The sequence below is a fragment of the Vulpes lagopus genome, chromosome 1, assembly GCF_018345385.1.
Source record: "Vulpes lagopus strain Blue_001 chromosome 1, ASM1834538v1, whole genome shotgun sequence".
In the NCBI taxonomy this organism is placed as follows: Eukaryota; Metazoa; Chordata; class Mammalia; order Carnivora; family Canidae; genus Vulpes; species Vulpes lagopus.
The window spans coordinates 86,647,036-86,667,835 of NC_054824.1; the positions used below are offsets into that span (position 1 = coordinate 86,647,036).

Consider the following 20,800-nt stretch of genomic DNA (forward strand, 5'->3'; position numbering starts at 1 on the left):
GGATGTTTTGTCATTTTCAATGTACAAGTCATATTTAGTTTGTTAAATGTACTCTTAAGTACTTTATTATTTTAAAAATATCTGTTGATTTTATATATAAAGTGAGCGGGATGTGGGGGGTGGGCAGAGGGAGAGAGAATCCTTATACAGATTTCCCACTGAGCGCAGACCCCAATGCCAGGCTCGATTCCAGGATCCTGAGATCACGATATGACCTGAGCTGATCAAGAGTCAAACACTCAACCACTGAGTCACCCAGGTGCCCCAAATATTTCATTATTTTTGATGCTGTTGAAAATAAAATCTTTTTCTTAATTTTATGCTTGGATTGTTCATTGCTAGTGTATAGAGATATAACTGATTTATTTTTTTATTTTTTATATCAGTCTTGTATCCTGCAATCTTGATGAACTCAGAGTTCCTTTTTGGAGGTGATGAGAATTAGATAATGGTGATGGCTGTTGCAACTGTGAATATACTAAAAACCATTGAACTGTATATTTTAAAAGGGTGAATTTTATGGTCTGTGAATTACATCTCAGTAAAACTAATGCTAAAAAAGCCAGATATATCATTTGTGAATGTCTATCAGACACTGAAATGTGAATTACTGTCTTCTCACAAAATGATCCTCTTTTGGATGTGAGGTTGGACTCAGGGAGGAGGAAAGTTAGGGACTATATGTGCTTGTGCTTCGATACATGCTCTTATTCACTTCCAGATGGCAACTCTAGAAGTTGCACACTCATGATCCTGCTATGTTTGGTGGAAGAACTTCTCTTCATATGCCTTTTGTTCCTAGACACAGCAAATTCATCCCTGCCTCAGGCCCTTTGCTCTTGTTCTCTGCCTGGGCCACTTTCTCCCCACATCCTCCATGGTTGGCTCCTTCTTGCTATTAAAGTCTTGCTTCTGAGGGACCTTCCTTGCTGAACAAACCGAATCTAAAGTAGCTTCCCCAATCTAATCATTCTCTATCACACTATAGAGTTGTTTTTACCCCTCCTGTCACTAGCTGAAATCATTTGCTTTATTAATTGCATGCTTGCTTATGTGTTTCTCCTCTGTACAATATAAACTCTATTAGAGCAGGGATCTAGATTGTCTGTTCACCGCTGCATCCCTAAACTCTGGAATGGAGCCTGGCACATAGGAAATGATAACTAAATATTTGTTGAATGAAAAAGGCATATCATTAAGGAGAGCAATTAGAATTTGGCCCAACTGTTCTAGGCTCTGGTAAAGTCCCTGTTTTAAAAAAAATTAAGTTTAAAATTTTAATTCCAGTATAGTTAACATACAGTGTTTTATTAATTTTTTTTTGAGAACCTATTTTTATTCCCGGTTGATACCCTGAGTCTCTCTTCTCTCCATGTAGAAGGGTACAGCAGTGTCAGGGCACAATGAGGTCAGTATCTGCTCCTCACCAAACCACCCCCACCAGCCTCTGGGCCACCGCTCTAATGCCAACTGATAAGGAGCTGAGCCAGTCAGCTTTCCTCAGGACGGATGATGGCTTCATGAGAAACACAAACATATTCACAGTAAAATAAGGAGTCTATATAATAATATAGGGGTTCAATAATTCTATACATTACCCAGTGCTCACCATAAGTGTACTCTTTAATTCCCAAGCCCTATTTCTCCCAATCCATCCCCCAACCCACCTCCCTCTGGTAACCATCAGTTTGTTCTCTATAGTTGAGAGTCTGTTTCTTGGTTTGTCTTTCTTTTTTCCTTCCTTTGCTCATTTGTTTTGTTTCTTTAATTCCAAATATGAGTGAAGTCAATGGTCTTTGCCTTCCTCTGACTGACTTATTTCACGTAGCATAATACTCTTCAATTAGTGCTTTTGTACTTTTTGGGTAAATACCCAGTAGTGCCATTACTGGAGGAGCCTCCATACTGTCTTCTATAGTTCCTGCACCAGTTTGCATTCCTGCCAACAGTGCATGGGGGTTCTTTTTCTCCACATCCTCACCAGCATTTGTTGAACTCCCCTTTAAAAACAACCTTAGTGATATTAACTGGCAAGCAATTATATGGACTCATAAAAGATGATGTGTTTGTGCTAACAGGTTTTACCCACACTGTAAAGGTTGGTAGATTGCTGCTGTAGGTTTTGGAACTGATAAAACTCTTCAGTAGAGGAGTTAAAGGATTTAGAAAGCTAGGCTGAGGCAGGCAGTATCCAGTGAGCAAAGGAGAAAATAGTAAATGAGAACTATGCCACACTGATTACAAAATGGCTACAGTTCCTCTTGTATTCAGCTCCTTAAATCAAAAGGCGGAGTCTGTATCTTCACCTCTTGAATCTGGACTGGCCTCATGAATTGTTTTGACTAATAGAAAGGAGAAGTGATGCTATGCCACTGCTGAACCTACATGTTAAGGAGGGACACCTGGGTGGCTCAGCGGTTGAGTGTCTGCCTTTGGCCCAGGGCATGATTCGGGATCGTGTCCCGCATCAGACTTCTTGTGAGCAGCTTGCTTCTCCCTCAGCTTGTGTCTCTGCCTCTTTCTCTCTCCGTTTCTCATGAATAAACAAAATCTTAAAAAAAAAAAAATTAAAAAGGAGGCCTCGCACTCTTCTGCTATCTCTCTTGGAGATACAATAAGCCAGGGCCAGCCCCCTGGAATCTGAGAGACCAAGTGCAGCTGAGGCTGGTCTAGCAGAGTCAGTGCCTAGCTGACCTGCCAGGTGATTGCACTCTATGGCCACACCCAACTGAGATCTCTGAGCCTACTCTGGAGTGGCAGCAGCATCCTGCTGACTCACACATTTGTAAGTAAACTTAAATATTTATTGATGTATGTCATTGGAGTTTTTGTGGTTGGTTTTTATGCAACATTATAGTGACCATAGATAACTAATACAAGAATCATAGAAGGATGAATACTCTCAGGATTATGCAGTTTGAACTCAGTGTCTGGCAGGGTGTTTGGGAGAAACGAGTAAGAGAACCTGTATCCAGTGTTTGGCCCAGTGTCTGCACATTGATTGTAGTGGCTCCTTAAATACCTGTTGGATGGATTGTGGCTGGGAATGAGAGGGGAATGGTGTTTAGGTTCAAGCCAGTGCAGCTAATACATTTGATTCTTAGCTCCCTGAGGTCAGGGGCCATGTCTCTTATCCATGTTTCATCTTGATTTCATAGCATGCACTGCAAATCTCATATTTATTAATAACAAAATACAGGGAACTCATCAAGCAAATGGCATTATGCTCCAGGACTTCATTTGGTTTTGTAGAAAACTTTGTTATTTCTCCTCAGCTCAATGAGGGAAGAGTTCTGTTAGCATTTTTCCTCAGTCTATCCTCTCATTAAGAATGCCAAATAGTTCTTATGTCTCCAGATTTCTATTTTAAGTTTCTCTATACTTGGAAAGAATCTATGCTTGTGCAATTGACTGTAGCAAAATAATCTGGCAGAGGTTTCAACAGAGCCTTATACCACAACTTTCAAAAACTGTGCTTGCTTCTGTAGACTAAATGACAATGTTAGGGAGATTGATATCCAGCTCTTAATTTTTTGTCTGTATGTTGATAATTGTGTGCTAGTTAACTAAAGAGGTGAAATTTTATTTTCTAAAATTTATATCATCAGGAGTAGAGACAGTCTTCCTAAGAGAGGCAGAAGAGATGAACTTCTTTTCTTTGATCATGATCTTGGAGCTCATCTGAGTCAAAATTAAGAGCTTTTTGGGTACTTTTCCAATAGAATCCATGCTGGGGTGCCAGGCTTTTGGTTTGGTCTCCCTGATCAGGACTGCCCTCCCTCACATGCCCTGACCACTCCAGACCCGCCTTAAGCATACCCAGTCTGCTTAAGAGGTAAGGCTCTAGAGCCATGCTGCCTGGAAATCTAGACAAATCTCAGCTCCCCCATTTACTGGCTATGAATTTTTGGTCAAATTGCTTCACATCCCTATGCCCCAATTTCCTTAACCATGAAGTGGTGATAATACTAATACTTGTTGTAGGGCATTAAATGAGATAACCTGGGACACCTAGGTGGCTCAGGGCATGATCCCGGAGTTCTGGGATTGAGTCCCACATCGGGCTCCCTGCATGGAGTCTGCTTCTCTCTCTGCCTGTGTCTCTGACTCTCTGTGCGTCTCTCATGAATAAATAAATAAAATCTTAAAACAAAAATAAATGACATAATCTGCTCAGAGAGCTCAGCACAGTGCCTGTTAATGGTCAGCTATTATGATCTAGTAAATTAAGTGGGCCGATAATCAGATAATATTTATACTTTCCAGATATATTTGCCTATAACCTGGAGTTTTCGTTTTTAACTTTTATTAGAAAATAACGTCAGATTTACAGAGAAGTTGTAAAAATAAGAATAAAATATAGAACACCTATACACCCTTTATTTAGATTCACTTATTGTTAGCATGAAACCCCATTTGGTTTATCATTCTGCATGTGAATAATATATATGTGCATGTATATACACACATATACATGATATATATATACACACACGATATATACAATTTTTTAACCATTCGAAAGTAAGTTGCTTATGTCATGAACTTTTATTCATAAGTATTTCCATTTTTTTAATTGAGCTACCCAGGTGCTCTTTTTTCCATTTTTTAAAAGTAAGTTCTATGCCCAGCTTGAGGCTCAAACTCATGATCCTGAGATCAAGAGTCACATGCTCTACTGACTGAGTCAGCCAGGTGCCCTAAATAATCTCCAAAGAATAAAGGTATTCTGATATTCTCTGACCTAACCGCAGTATCATTGTCAAATTCAGAAAATTTAACATCAATATGATACTCTTACCTAATTTGTATCATAATTTTGTTAATTGACCCAATAATGTCCTTTATAGCATATTCTTCTAGCAAATGATCCAATCTGAGACCAGATATTGCCTCTAGTTGCGCATATCTCTTTCATCTCCTTCAATCTGGAACATTTCCACGGCCTTCCTTTGTCTTTGAAGACACATTCCTTTTTTTAATCTTTATTTTTAATTTTTTTCAAGATTATTTATTTATTTATTCATGAGAGACAGAGATAGAGAGAGGCAGAGACACAGGCAGAGGGAGAAGCAGGCTCCATGCAGGGAGCCTGAAGTGGGACTCGATCCCGGGTCTCCAGGATCACACCCCAGGCTGCAGGTGGCGCTAAACTGCTGAGCCACCCGGGCTGCCCTGAAGACACATTCTAATAAAATGTTTGTCATTTTGAGTTAGTTCAATTTTTCCTCATGATTATTTTCAAAATATGCATATCTGGCTGGAATATTGCATACATGGTGTTGTGTCTTTAGAGTGTCCCACATGGAGGCACACAATACCAATCTTCCCCTCACTCACATTAATTTTGATCACCCAGTTAATCCTATTCTGAGTTTCCATTGTATAATTACTATGTTTCCCTTACAACTATAAAGAGACTTGTGGGGATACACTTTATAGCAGTGTAGTACCTTGATTCTCATCAGATTTCCCTCTTGGTTTAGTATCCACTGCTGATTCTCTCTCTCTCTCTCTTTTTTAAAAGATTTTATTTATTTATTCATGAGAGACCCAGAGAGAGAGGCAGAGACACAGGCAGAGGGAGAAGCAGGCTCGCTGTAGGGAGCCGGATGTGGGACTAGATCCCAGAATCCTAGGATCACGCTCTGAGCCTAAGGCAGATGCTCAACCACTGAGCCACCCAGCCATCCCTCCGCTGATGATTCTTAATTTGCCCTATGAAAAATGATGATTTGCCAATTCCAGCATGCCCTCCATATTTTCCAGTAAGTTTTTGGCATTCTGATGTAGGCAAGAGTCCTTCCTTACACTGTCAGCATGTGCTAATGGCTCCCTTCCCTAATGCATACCTCTTTTAGTGACTTTCGATTTATATATGGAGGCACTTAGGTCCTTCCTTCTTCCCTTTAACAATTTGGATTCATGAATTTCTATTTTTCTCAATGTTTTATAATTCATTATTCTTAATTATTTTGATGCTCAAATTGTGCCAGGTATGGCCAGCGGTGGTCCCATGGTTTTAAACTTCAGTTTCTCAACTGAAAAGCTTTGTAAAGGTCAAGGAAGAAAATTATTTTTTGAATCCTGGATCGGTCTGTATCACTGGGACAGCTGTATTACTGTGGTAGCCATGAAGTTTTTCCAGTGATGCTGTGACCTTGCCCAGCACTGTGAAAATTCTTTGCTGGCTTTGTTTTCTTTACATGTTCAAGACAGGAAAGAACATTTGTTTATTGTAGGCCTTCTGCCATTCTTTTATAGTCGTTTCACAGAGACCACAATAAAGTACAGAGTTCTCAGGGTTTGTGCCTACTCAGAGGTGCAAGGAGAAACTGGGGCTCTGTTTATTACGGGCTCAGAACTCTTGGGAAGGGAAATGGTCTTGGTTAAATTACAGTACAGTCATTTCCTTTTTTTCTCCCAAGGGACATTTTCCTGGAAAATTGATGCTTCAGTAGTAAGAAAGCACCAGGTAATGCAGTATCAAAGCACATCACTTCTGCTATTTATTATACTTCAAGATTTATTTTAGATACTAATTTGCTTGTTAATGGAATATTTAAAGCTGTTAATGGAATATTTAATACATTTTTCCATGTTAGGAAGAACTCATTTCCTAAATTCCATAGGATTTACAGCATTATCTGGTCCAAAAAATATCCGTGCTGTCTTTCTGTTGAGGTTTTATTGACTATGCACTTACTCTTTGCAGGACACTGATGTAAACACTACAGTTATACAATTTCTAGGAGGTAAATTATCATCTCATTTTGATAAGTAGGAGGGCACACTTATGTCCTTTATCGCATATTCTTAGCATAAAGTGCTATTATAGCATAAAGCTATATATTTATAGCATAAAGTGCCAAGGGCACACAGTTGGTAGTTGAGGTAGAGTTGAATCCAGTCAATATGGCTTTAAAGCCTAATGCTCTAATCCCTATGTAGAGAAAGGCATCAGGGGTTAACATTTCTTCATACTCTTGACCTACCTGATATAATGAACAAACGCAACAAGCAGGCATCCCAAGTAGAAGGAGAAGAAGATGAGGGAACTGAGAAGGATGGATTTTACATAAACAGATCCTGAGGGAAGAGAAACAACTTTGGTCAGGGTATCCTCAGAAGAAAAGAGGATTATGTTTGGGACAGGACAGCTTTAAGGACCCATCTCCATCACACACATTTTAAAGTCCTAATATATTTCCATTCAAAGTAGCAAAGCTGTCACCCAGCTATTATCCACAAATGGCCACCTTTCACAGTCATGAGTTCCCAATGGAAGCTAGGAAGGGACTTCCCATATACAACTTCACAACTGAGTTCCCTCTCTTTCTGGAAGAGATTTAACAAAACACTTTGATTCTCTCTTCTATCTCTAGGGTAAATGTCAGTTTTCTTATGATGTTTCTCTGGAAGGATGACATTAGCATTGATGTATATGACTGACTTCCTGACACAGGAATCTTTCTCCACCGAATTGTAGAGCCAATACTGACCTTTAATGGAAGGAACAATGGTCACTTTAAGGTTCTTTGTTCGTTGTAAATTCCAAGTTTGGTTCTCCTTTTCTGGTAAGAAAAAAAAAAAAAAAGAACAAGGCATAATAGATCAGATACTTCGTTCTTGGCCTCTTATTTGAGGCCACAGTTGTTCAAAAACTGTCCACAATTAGCTCTGGTTGTTGAATTTTCTTGTAGCAAGAACTACAGGAAAATTTAACTCCCAAAGCCACAAATCTAATACCCCTTTTGGCTAAACTTTCAATTTGGTCTCTGCTTGGGTGCCTTTGGTAGTATTGAAGCAGTGAGACTGCAGCCTCCTTTCTTGAGTGAAGAAGGCTTGACTCATCCTTTGCTATCCATGTGGCTCAATATGCCACAGACATCTGAAGAAAACAGCTACAAAAATAAAAGCTGTCTCATCTCTTAGTTTGCATTATCTCAGCCAGTGAAAATTTGTTTTTTGTTATATAGTCATAGAAGGATTTGCAGTTTACCAAAGAACAATGCATACTGGCAAAACTCTAGACTATATATTTAAGAAATTTAAGAATACATAAGCAAAAATTCCACCCACCTGGAAAGAGAACCATGTTATATTCAATAGTAAACACCCTCTGTGTTGATCACATGTGGCTTATTAGCTGCTGGGGGTCTATGTTTTCAATCAACAGCCTATTTTATCCCATTCCCACAGTAGTTCTTGGGTAGTTACCCATAACCATTTGTACTATCCTTAAGAGCTCACACACAATCCCTTGTCATTGGATAAATTGTCCCACTTTGTTTTCTTACCATCTTGCCAGGTATAATTTTGGCGACTAAAATTGAGAACTCTGAATTTTCCTTGTACATCCTTGTGGAAATGATGACTACTGATAAATACAGTAGCTCCGTTACTGCTGGCTACCAAGCCCATCTTAGAAAGTGGACCTTGATATGCTGCATAAAATCATTATTTCATAATAGCAAATAATGTGTTGAGTAAAAGGCCAACTGAGTGAATATAAGTCGCATGGTCTGAGGGAGCACAAGACTTTGAAAAGATGTAGCACACTCAGTGACATTTTGTAGTATCAACAATAGCTTTAGATTTTTCATTTTCTCTCTTACTTTTTTCACATATCTCTCAGACTGCTGATGACCTTCACTGAGAACCGGAGATAATAGTCAGGGGCCCCTGTGAGGTTTTGGCTTTCCTTCTCTTCCATTTCATTAAGTTTTTCTAAGTGACAAGCATTCCTCACTATCTCTTACCCTGGATAAAGAAAGATCCTCCACAGGCATAATCTTCAGGCTTTATCACAAATACCACGAAGAACTGCTCGCCTGGAAAATCCTTCTTCTGCATAAGACATAACAACATGTGATGTAGCGAGAAAGGATAGCAAAAGGGGAGTATGACCATGGTGGTGGGTATGGGAGCAGTAAGAGAGAAAGAGAACGTTCACCCCTGTCCCCTAAGTTATTAGAAAGAATTTTCAGATAACCATGATCTACTTCAGATTTTATCCACAATAAAATAATTGTTACATACAAAAATTCAAGTAAATAGATACCTTATTCTAATTTCAATCTATCTTGTGTCCACTTAGGTGATTAGAACTGTAATAGGTCCCATATAAAAATATGTCAACAGCCTATGTTTAATAATTAATATTTGTATATTATGATTTTAAAATTAGCATACCTTAGAGTATTTTAGGTTCACTATATTGAGTCTTTATTATTTAAAAATCCAATGATAGGGGTACTTGGGTGGCTTAGTTAGTTAAGTGTCTGTCTTGAACTCAGGTCATGATCTCAGGTCCTGGGATGAAGCCTGCTTCTTCCTCTCCACGTGCCCCTCCCCCCCACTGCTCATTCTCACTCTCTCTCTCCCAAATAAATAAAATCTTTAAAAGATAAAAAATAGGGATCCCTGGGTGGCGCAGCGGTTTGGCGCCTGCCTTTGGCCCAGGGCTGATCCTGGAGACCCAGGATCGAATCCCACATCGGGCTCCCGGTGCATGGAGCCTGCTTCTCCCTCTGCCTGTGTCTCTGCCTCTCTCTCTCTCTCTGTGACTATCATAAATAAAAAAAACAAAACAAAACAAAAAACAAAACAAAAAAACAAAAAGATAAAAGATAAAAAATAAAACCATCTAATGATAAATGACTTTCCAAAAGTCGCGCAGTCACAATTGATTAAATAATGTAGGTTAGGGATGCAAGGATTTAAGTGAGGAGACCTGAGTTACAGTTTTGGCTTTAACTTTCTCTAAACGTGCTTCTCTGTGTCTCAGACTCCTTATTCATGAGTGAACAAGAACAGATATTTGGCATATAAAAACTGAGGCACTAGGAAATTAAAGCCTAATAGAACTTTCTACATTTGATAGCTAAATTATAATTAACCTTTCTTCATTCTTTGTTGCTCAGTAAACAGTATCACCTTACTCTGGAGAACAGACTAAGTTGTAGGTAACTAAAGTAAATACCACCCTAAAGGCAGGGACAGAATCTCTTTGAAAATTTACTGACAGGATATACATTCATTTTTTGCCATAAAATTGCTATTGAAATAATTTAATTACAAATGACAAAAGGGCAAACCCCTATGCACATGTGGTCCATATTCCTTTGAACCTTTCCATTCGGACAGAATGGAAGTCCTCTTTGTGTTACTGTTATACAGAGCATTAGAATATGTTCAGTTCTTTTAAATAAATCAAACTTTACACTAAATTGTCATCTCCCAATGAGTAGCAATCTTAGCAATCTTAGCAATCTGTCAGATATATGTGCCATCACATCATGGGTCCCCAAGACTTCTGAAGGAGAATGGGGTACTTGGCAGAGGAGCATTGTCTACCACGGCCTGTGGTAGAAATCTGTATTTTATTTTTATATATTTTTTAAATTATTTATTTATTGATTTGAGAGAGAGAGAGCATGAGTGGAGGGTAGAGAGGAGTAGATGAAGAGGGAGAAGCAGACCCCTTGCTGAGCAGGGAGCCTGACTCAGGGCTTGATAACAGGACCCCAAGATCACGACCTGAGCCAAGGGCATATGCTTAACTGACCAAGGCACCCAGGTACCCCACAATCTTTGTTCTAAAGTCAATCATAAAAGAGAGAGATCCAAAGCACACAGTGGACGATGATACCTTCTGGATGCTGGTCCAACAGCATGAACTGTGTATTGAACTATGTTCAATACACAGTTCATGTGTATTGTCTATGAACTGTGTATTGTCATTGACAATAGTGACCACAGAATAGATGTCTCACCTGTAGTGTGATGGCAGCTTTCTTGGTCATGGACTGATAGACACCATTAAATTCCACGTTGTGGTCGAGGTCATACACTGGGCACTGTAACGTGCATGAGGGATAAAAAAGGAAAGCATCACTAAAGCCATATTACACACACCACCATTCCACCTGGATCATAGAGCAAGAAGTTTCTTACTCAGCCAGAAACCATGAAAAGTTTTCTCCAAGAAAAGCCATGAAGCATTCCTTCTAAAACTTGGTGCTTTGTCTTCTAAATCCTCTAAAGTGCCTTCTAAAGATCACTTTATATCAAAGAGAACTGAAAAGATTGTCTCAAAGTATATAACACCTTTCCCATTTTTTATTAACACATGAGACAGAAAGGGCCTAATATTACAATAAAAATTTTAAAGCATAGAATAAACAGTAGGTTTCTATGTTTCTTGTGCAGCCCACAATTTGGTCTTCCATATTCTTTGTCATGATCCTCCCTTCTTTCCTTTGTTTATTTTGGTGAGGAGTCAACATTCTCTATCTCCCCAAATCAGTATCTCCAAACAGATAACCCAGTTGTGTGCACAAGATATTGTTTTTATTATTTAGCAGTTTTGCAGGAGATACAACGTAAGAGGATGAGATAGTCCCCACCCTGCTCTTTCATTTATCCTGGGACAATATAATACTCCATATTGAAAGGTCGACAAGTTATTAAGACTCACCATGATATTCTGGACTGAGACAACAGAACATGGATAAGCCATTTCAGACCCGACTTTAATAATAACTGAATCCACATCATCAGGAAACTTGTATAGAAAATACTGAGAATAAGAAAAAGAAAGAAAGGATTTGTTAATATTAAGAAATCTTTATGGTTGTGAACTCAAACTGGTTTTACATGAATAGGATTGTTTCCTCTAATATTAGGCACAAAGTTCAGATTACATCTCCATTAAATCAGTCAGCCATTCATCTCACATATATTGAGCCACTGCTGTGTGCAGGGCTCCAGGTTCTGTGCCAGATAATAAGCATACAGCGGTGAATAAAACAAGGTAGCCATTTCACAATGTCATTTCATTTGCTAAAAAAGCATTCAAAGCATTTCTTTCTCAATTATACTTTCCTGCACTTCATTCCAGTTTCTGTTTAAGGAGATCCTTCCAATCCTTTGAACTAGGGATACTCAAGATGTAACATGAGACATTTACTTCAATGTGGTCATTTTGAAATAGGAAGCTCCACTTTGAAAAGCAGATAAGCCTGTTCTTCAAGATTCTTAACCACCTTCCTATAGGCAAAGGATTATCACTGGACCTACCTGGCCCACAGACTTCTTGCTAAAGAATCTCTTTCCTGGTTGGAATATAGCGAGACAATATTTTCATTCAAAGATCAAGATCAAGCACTACTTCTAGCTCCCTGAAATATATTCACAATTTTGAACAGGCTGAGATATCTTTAAAATAACTTCTCAGGAAAAAAAATTATTTCTCAGATATCATCAGAATCAGGAAGCATTTATAATAGAAAGAAGTTATACTGTTTACCTAGATTAGATTATGAAATCTGTTTATTAACCCTGAGTTTGAAATATGTTGCTAACAAATGAAGAAAGGAGACTTTTGTCCAATAATTATAAATGTGGTAACTGGTTGGGAAGCTTGACATCAAGATTTTGAGGACACTAATCAAAACAAGCTCAACATCCCAGGACTTTAATACATCTGTCAGTTTAAAGGAGAGGCAAAACCTGTTAAAACTTAATTTTGTATTCTAACATCCTTTTTATTAACCTTATACCGAGAACCAGAGCAATAAAAATAGAGTGTTTTTCAATAATCCAAAGCCTTCTGATTGGGGAAAAAAATAACCTCAAGATTAAAAAGTGTCATTAACGCTGCTGTTTGGAAGTCTGTTCATGCCTTGTAACAGATGGCAACACTCCCAAGAGCCCACTTTGTTTTGACCTTTCATTTTGAAGCTTGATTCAAATACATATAACACAGGGTTCTTCCAAGGGTAAATGCTCTGGAATTCTCAAGAGGTATTTGGTTCTTAGGGAACCCAAATAAATGTTTTTGATCCTTGCCCGGATAATCTACTTTTATCAAAAAGAAGCAAATGACAAGTACCTAGAGCAATGGCTGGAATTTAGGCCAGAAATCACCATCTTGAGTCCTTATTACCTACCCAGTTTCTGTAACCTGCTTCTATCTGATAATCAAGGTTCTGTGAGAATGTATACTAGTTTGGGTGAGTTTATATAAACATTAGAAAATGTTTCCTACAGTTGAAAAGGATATAAAATTTAGGCCAAAAAATGGGTACAGTTAATAGTAAGGTCAAACTTTCATAGATATAAAAAAATTCCTGTTTTATTATTTTTTCTAAGGATGTTTTACTTTAGTTTGAGATTTATATACAAACTGCTTAGATTTTCACATTTACATACCTTTTTAAAAATAAAAGGAAGCCGTAACATATAATCATCACTGATTTTCAACAAACTGAAAGTGCACTTCAGCATTCAGTTCATTACTATATTTAGCATAGCACTATAGAGTACTATTAGACTAGACTCTGTAGTTGAGGTGTAAGTTTTTCCCTCCCTTTTTAGATATCTCCCTTTGCACCTAGCCACTAGTGTTTTCAAATATTTCTTTTCTTTAATTTAAAATTGACATATAGTGTATTATTAGTTTCAGAGATAGGGTTTAGCAATTCATCAGTTACATGTAAAACTCAGTGCTCATTCCATCATGTGCCCTCCTTAATGTTCATCACCCAGTTACCCCATTCCCCCACCTACCTCCTCTCCATCAACCCTCAGTTTGTCTCCTAGAGTTAAGTGTCTCTTATGGTTTTGTCTCCCTCTCTGATTTCAAATATTTCATGAATGAAGTGGCCAATAAATGCTGAGGGCAATAGATTTTGGCCCTGTAGTCCTCTTTTGTCACTGGATGGCAGTATGTATACACTGTGGAGGCTTTCACCGATGGGAAATTTAGCTCTCAAAAGATGTGTGGGAGTTGGCTCATACAGGTATGGAGAGCTGATTGCCCACGTCTCTTCCCAACTCTGTATTCAAGGACATCATGTTGGCAGTTTAGGATTGGCCATATTAGAGGTATGTTCACCACAGAAATGGGCAAATACTACAAATCAGGAGTGTCTCTCCGGGAACTGGTTGTTAAGTATTTACCAGCACATAAATGCTTGTAATAGGTTTACAACAGTATCCATATATTATGTTAATCCCAGTTTTAGCATATCCAAAACAAAAATTAAGTAGCCATTTATGATCTAACCTGTATTACAGCCTGCAGAAGATTTACAAAAAATATCAAGACATTAAACAAATCTGTTATAAACTTGCTATTGCATACAGTTTGCTCTTTCAGAAGCTATGAAAGAAAAAAGGAAAGTAGCTCAAAGTGTCAACAGAAAAGCAACTTAAAGTTTTCAAGTATTTATTCTGTTTATGATTTGGTTTAGTAGAAAGCACAGCACAGATATCTAATTCTTCTCATGTCAGCATTCCTGTTCTCTCTTTATGACAAGAATAACTAACTTATTCTATTCATTATACTGCAGAAATTAATATCTGTTATTTCTAGGTCAATTAATTATTTGTGTACCTGTTTTGTGTTTGGCCTTCCACTCCCTGCCACCCCCCCCCCCCGCAGCACCCATTTCTATTATGAGGTCCATGAAGGCGGAATTTGCATCTTTTTCTTCTTCACCTTTTATGTCCAGCACCTACTACAGTCTAACACTGTCCTTGGTGCATAACAAGCAAACAATTTGCTAAAAATTGAGTCAAGGAACATCTTCCAAAAAATGTCATGCCTCCCATTTTGCACCAATTAAGGTGATGAGATTAAATGTTGTGTCTAAAATCCCAGTAATTAAAAAAAAAAATCCCAGTAATAATATGAATAACATGCCAAAAACACAAATATATCTCCAGTTGTGAAAAGTCAACGGTAACACCACGTGCTGACTCTACCTACTACCATGGCTTTTCTGGGTGCATTGTCAACAGGTAGAATCATGATAACCTTGAAAATTTTCACTTACCTGAGGTTGAGAGGGGCTGGCAGTGAAGTGAAAGGCAACGTTTGTCCTGAGAAACATAAGTGGGAGACAGGAAAGGGGGGAAAGTGAGAGAAAAGCTAAGTTAGTAACCAAAATCAATCAATCAATCAATCAGTCTATTTATATTTTTAAAACTTTTATTTTATTATTTTTTATTTGAGAGAGAGGGAGAGTACAGAGGGAGAGGGAAAAGCAGACTTCCTGCCAAGCAGAGTCCAACATGGGGCTTGATCCCCGGACCCTGAGATCATGACCTGAGCTGAAGGCAGACACTTAGCCAACTGAGCCACCCTGGTGCCCTGCAAAAATTATTTGTGTAAAAGAAAACCATCCTACAGTAGATGCAAGGAAACCCTTACCTTTTGTGAAAAGAGTTCTAGTCCCATCAAACTGACAAAGTAGACTGAGGACTTGGTTTCAACTCTCAAGAATGATCAAATTGGGGAGGGGTTCAATTTTAGGTCTTTATATACCCATCAAGTTGTACCTATGAAAGTAATTACTTTGTTTACTTTTGTAGACACTTTTGCCTTTGGATTCTCTTAAGGTTTTACAATCAAGCACAGGGTTTGGGTGTTAGAATGGGCTAAAAGAGAGAGGCAAAGAAGGCTTGAGATCCTTTTGGATAATGTAGGTGACACTTCAGAATACTTTGGATGTATCTATGGCAAAAGATCATTATCTTAAATGTGGTGAATGCATAATCACCATGGAGGGGCCCTAGGGTTAGAAGCATACACTTCCTGCTCCCAAGCACTTCTCCGATTGCCTGGCACACCGGCTAATATTCCTGTCCAAGACTTCTTCCTCTTCTGTTTACACACTGCCTTCTAAGGCCATCCTCCTTTAAAATGTAAATACCACCAAAAGAATATAATGAAGTTGTTTTCTCTCCAGTTAGTAATTTACTGTGAACTATTTTATTAGATATGTTCATCCTTCTGTGGAAGACAGCAACAATCCAGCACTGAGGACAGGAGTGTGGGAAGCATGTACTTGCAGCAGAGAGTGCTGGCTGCCATGAACATATGTGGAACAGGTTAAAGAAGCCAGAAAACACAAAGACAAATTGGTCTTCTCCAGAGTTTTGTAAGGGCTGCTTTTGGGCTTTTGCTTTTTCTGGCTCCTGCCTCATCTTTGGCTGTGAAGGTCACTCACTCAAGCCCACTGCACTCTCCGTGCTGGCACCTGGGGGATGTCATGTCCCCACCCCTCCAGGGTGGCCTGCATTGCAGGGAACCCAAAACTGAGCTTCTCCTGGGGCCCCTTCCCAGCTTCATCCCTTGGTGCTCTCTAAAGAGTCTTTCACTCTGCTGCTAATTTTCCTTTTATAAAAGTTAAAACCGTTTTTAAAACTTTATTAAAGATTCCTTTATAAAGGACATGTCAAAACATTTAACAAGAAGTTTATAATTGGAAGCGTTGTTTAGAAGTCATGAAACTTAAGCACTATTTTTTTTTTTTTTAAGCACTATTTCTAAATTTAATGACCAGCAATTTTAAGCTGTTGGCAGACGGGGCTCAGAATTTAGCAATGGGGGCAAGTTTGATGTGTCTACTCCCAGCAGAAATTGTCAGCGTCAAGGACTGTTTCTGTCGAAGTGCAGTTGAAAACTTGTGGCCCTAAGTCAGCTAAAGAAGCCAAAGTCAACGTCAAACCCAGTTGTGTGTTTGTTCCTGAGATTCCACGGCCAGAGTCAGGACCCGGGGCTGTGCGTGGCTGGACAGCACCCTGTCAGCAGTGTGGTGTCATCTACTGTTACCAGGGCAACATGGGGCCTTCAACTCTGTTCCTTGCCAGGTGGAGGGAAAGAAAAAGACGCAGATCTGCTTGGCTAGCAACAGACAGCATGAGATTTCCAGATGCAACCAGTTTTCTTTGGCCAGAAATTTCTTTCTATACTCCCCTATAATTTGAATTCCAGTTGTAACACTGAATGTATGGGCATCAATATGATTTTTTCCCTTGTTCTTTGCATTTTCTTTACCAGTATAATACATACAAGCTTCAAAAACATTATTTTCTTTAAGACTATCACATTTAAGTCCTTTCTTTCTCATAGAGCCAACAGGGTATGCAAAATAAACTTGGTGTCTGTTGCCGATGAAACATTTTGCTTCCTTCCCCATGGGCCCTGACGCAGGTTAGGGAAGGTTTATCTTGCCAACCATCCTTAACAGCGTCGTTAACCAACAGGACAAAGCTAACTGAGACTCCCACACACCTTTAGAGAAAAAAAGTATAAAATTTTCAATCCATTTGTTTAAAAAGATTAAGCACAGGAAACAAATGTTTATTCGATAAATAAGAAAAACTCAAAGCTGACATTATTCTTTTGCTCTGCTTAGTTTGTGGGACGGGGGAAGAGAAAAGGACCTGATGGTGTCCAGAGAGGTGAGTGTGCAGATAAGGGAGACAGGAGAAGGAGAAGAAGAGGAAAGAGGAGAAATCCATACGGGAGAGTCATAAAACAGAAGGAAAAGAAAGGGGAGTGGGCAGAGAGGGTGGGTGGGAAAAGAGGCAGAGACAAGAGCAAAGCGGTTTTTGGGGTGAGTACTGGAAAATACTGTGAGATTCTCAGCATCTTCTTTATCCTGTGATAGCCAGGCCCTGGCACAGAGCCCAGTGTGTGTTCAAAACCCCCACTTTGTTTGTTGAAGGAAATTATGCCCTATTATTCACTTGGACTATGGACTTCAGAATATCATCCCCTGTTATCTCCTTACTGCCATCTGTTATGAACTCCCTTCGCTCACCCCAACCCTTCCAGCAACCCTCTGGCTGTGAATAACCTTCCACCTCATTGCTCTGGTCTAAGTATAAACTCTACATGCATGTGCTACCTCCTATCCTTTCTCTCCTTCTCTGGGACTCTGCTTCTACAAAATCCAACAGTCCTAGAAATACTATACGCCTTTGGCTTATAAATATACTCTCATTTCAACCATTTTCAAAATAAATAACAAACAAAAACACCCTGACAAAATGCCTCCCTTTTTCCTGTATTTCACTCCTTCGGTGTCATTCTACCTCCTCCCTCTCCTTCACAATCCAGCTTCTTAAAAGACTATTCTCCTTCATCCCTCCTTCATCCTTTCCTCTTCCCACTGCTGTCGGGATTCTTTCCCCACCATCCCCCTGAAGTTGCCTTTGCTAAAAGGTAAGAGTCACCTCCTAATTGCTAAACCCAGTGACTTCACTCTTTACCTCTCTGTGACGCTTGACTCTGACGACCACTCCCTCTATCTCAAAACTCTTTCCTTCCTTGGGGTCTGGAACACCAGCTTTCCTGGGTTTTCTCTTACACATCTGCTATGCCTACTCAGCTTCTTTTGATGGCTCCTATTTCTCAGACCATCCCTTACATAAGAATGTTACCCTATTCTTGACCTTCTCATTTTCCTTAGCCGCATATTATATATAATATATATATAGCTATTCAATTACCATAAAATCCCATATATATTCAATTGCACAAAAAATATCAGTGAATCTCAAGCACCTGGGTGGCTCTGTCAATTAAGGGTCTGCCTTTGGCTCAGGTCATGGTCTCAGGGTCCTGGGATCAAACCTGGCATCAGGCTCCCCATCCCCCTCTCAAATAAATATCTAATTTTCCACCTCCAGTCTTGTCCCCTTCAAACCCTCCACACAACTATTACAACTTAGACAACTACTAAGTTTCTTTTTTTTTTTTTTTTTAAAGATTTTATTTATTTATTCATGAGAGACACAAAGAGAGAGGCAGAGACATAGGCAGAGGGAGAAGCAGGCTCCATGCAGAGAGCCCGACGTGGGACTCGATCCCCAGGCCTTGGGATCATGCCCTGAGCCAAAGACAGATGCTCAATCACTGAGCCAACTAGGTGCCCCAACTACCTAAGTTTCTTAACACCCTTTCCAAGCTCCCCTGACCCCATGATTAGGTGCCTCCCTGCCCCTATAGCGAGGGGCTCTTCCCTGCCTGCAGCTTCACACTCTGCAACACAGAATGCTAAGGCACTGGAATTGGGGAAAGTGAGTGGTGGCAAAGCTATGTGTATGTGTGTGTGGAGGTGGGTGAGGGATAGTTAGATGGCAGGGAGTAATGCTTTAAGTCAGAATTTTATTTTTAAGACTTGATTGAAATAAATAAATGCTTCATGGAATTGAGAAACATATTTAGGGCAACATAAAAATTCGGAGGACAGTTTTAAACAAAGTAGAAATAGCATATTATAGTGGGAAGAGCTCAGAACTGGAAGTTAGGAGTAGAATGATTTTACCCTGATTTTACCCTTTCCTAGCTGTGTGTCTAGATAAGTCACTTAACCTTCCTGGACATCAGTTTGCTCATCAGTACAAATGAGGTGAGTGGATTCAATTTCCAAAGTTCCTTTCATTCTTAAAATTTACGATTCTAGAAAAAAAAATCCTGAAACATGTTTTCATATACCTTCTATCTGCCACTCAAAAGCATACAACAGAAACTGCCATGTTAGGACTTTTGAGTTGATTTTTCAGGGTTTCTCTCAATCTGTAGACTTCAGATCTCACCACAATCCCCAGATCCTGCCTGTTACCATCATCTCCAGATTTCTGAGTAGCCAATCCGGAGCCAAGGTGGAAGAGATGCATATATATTTCAGTTACCAGCTCTTCTCAGACTTATCTTATTCTCATAAAAGTCCTAGTAACTGTGTGCATTTTGAAATGCTCTGAATGCCTGGTTGCTGAGGTCAGGTCACATTATTCGGGGTGGAAACAGAAGACAATGTGAGGGAATAGATTTGCAGTTCCACCAGCACGCATGTCATTCATTAACACTTGCACAGAGTTGTGACCTTATGATTTCAGTTTCACAGAATTCAGTTCTCCAAAGGATCTAATTAGCCTCACAGGAAAACCAGCCCTAGAATTCAAGTTAAACTGCTACCAGGTGACAGTGACAGGTCAAAGACACAGAGACCAATCAGTAAATACGAGGCTTCTCCAAAGTTCAAACTGCACTCTTCAAGTAATGTACTTCCACCTCCTTCAAATATATCACCATGAGTTCCCATATTGTTTAATATCATAAAGTATTAAAGTATTAAATAAAGATTTATTTAAATAAATAAAGTATTAAAATAATTAAATGTAAGCACCATATTTAGAAATTGCTTAGAGGTAGTGGTTCTCAACTCTGGCTACACATTAGAATCACTTGGGAAACTTTAAAAATGTATATTCTAATGCTCAAACCTCCTTTCTAGAAACTCTCACTTAATTGATCAGGGTAGATTTTTTCTACCAGAGAAACTTTTTCTGCCTTTTCCCCACCCAAGGATGAGAGTGAGGGTGGTTTTTTTGTTTGTTTGTTTGTTTTTTTGCATTTGAAATTATCATGTTACTTTTATTCTAAGTCAAAATTAATGGAGAGACTTGGATAAAATGCTGTGACTACTTCTCCATCCTTCTAGCCATTCATTCACCTATCTGTCCATCCACCTCTTAGGTACATATTGCAAGAGCTGCAGAGAAGACCAGAATAAATATCTGATTCCTATTAGCAACTCCACTGGCTATAGACTCCTTTATAAACTGCCTTAGAAAACTTAAGGTGAGCTTTACAGTAGAACAAAACATTCTGATCAGAAAAACAAGCTGCAAAAGTAATATATACTATTTTAAAATACTATGATTTAAAAAAATTAACCTTCCTATTGAAGTGTAACAAACATACAGAAAAAAACACAAGTATAAGTATATATATGAATGAATTCTCACCAGGTAAACAGTAATACACTCTCCAAAGTCACCACTGTCCTGACTTGTAACATTACAGAATAGTTTTGTCTATTTTTAAACCTCATATAAATAGAATCAAATACTACGTGTTCCTTTTGTCTGACTTGTTTTGCTTGAAAATGTGTTTGTGAGATTTGCCCACGTTGCCAGCTATTGTAATAGCTTG

At 38.9% G+C, this 20,800-nt stretch overlaps 1 protein-coding gene across 2 annotated transcripts in view; it reads right to left on the reverse strand.

Moving 5' to 3' along the window:
* The window catches only part of SIDT1 (SID1 transmembrane family member 1), a 95,497-nt gene that overhangs the window by 39,320 nt on the left and 35,377 nt on the right, over positions 1 to 20,800 (reverse strand). For both annotated transcript variants that reach the window (XM_041750794.1, XM_041750719.1), the window contains exons 4-9: positions 14,847 to 14,892; positions 11,483 to 11,584; positions 10,779 to 10,862; positions 8,763 to 8,850; positions 7,503 to 7,574; positions 6,996 to 7,089 (exon numbers count right to left, since the gene is read on the reverse strand). In XM_041750794.1, the coding sequence (XP_041606728.1) occupies positions 6,996 to 7,089; positions 7,503 to 7,574; positions 8,763 to 8,850; positions 10,779 to 10,862; positions 11,483 to 11,584; positions 14,847 to 14,892 (486 nt within the window). The remainder of the gene's footprint in view (positions 1 to 6,995; positions 7,090 to 7,502; positions 7,575 to 8,762; positions 8,851 to 10,778; positions 10,863 to 11,482; positions 11,585 to 14,846; positions 14,893 to 20,800) is intronic.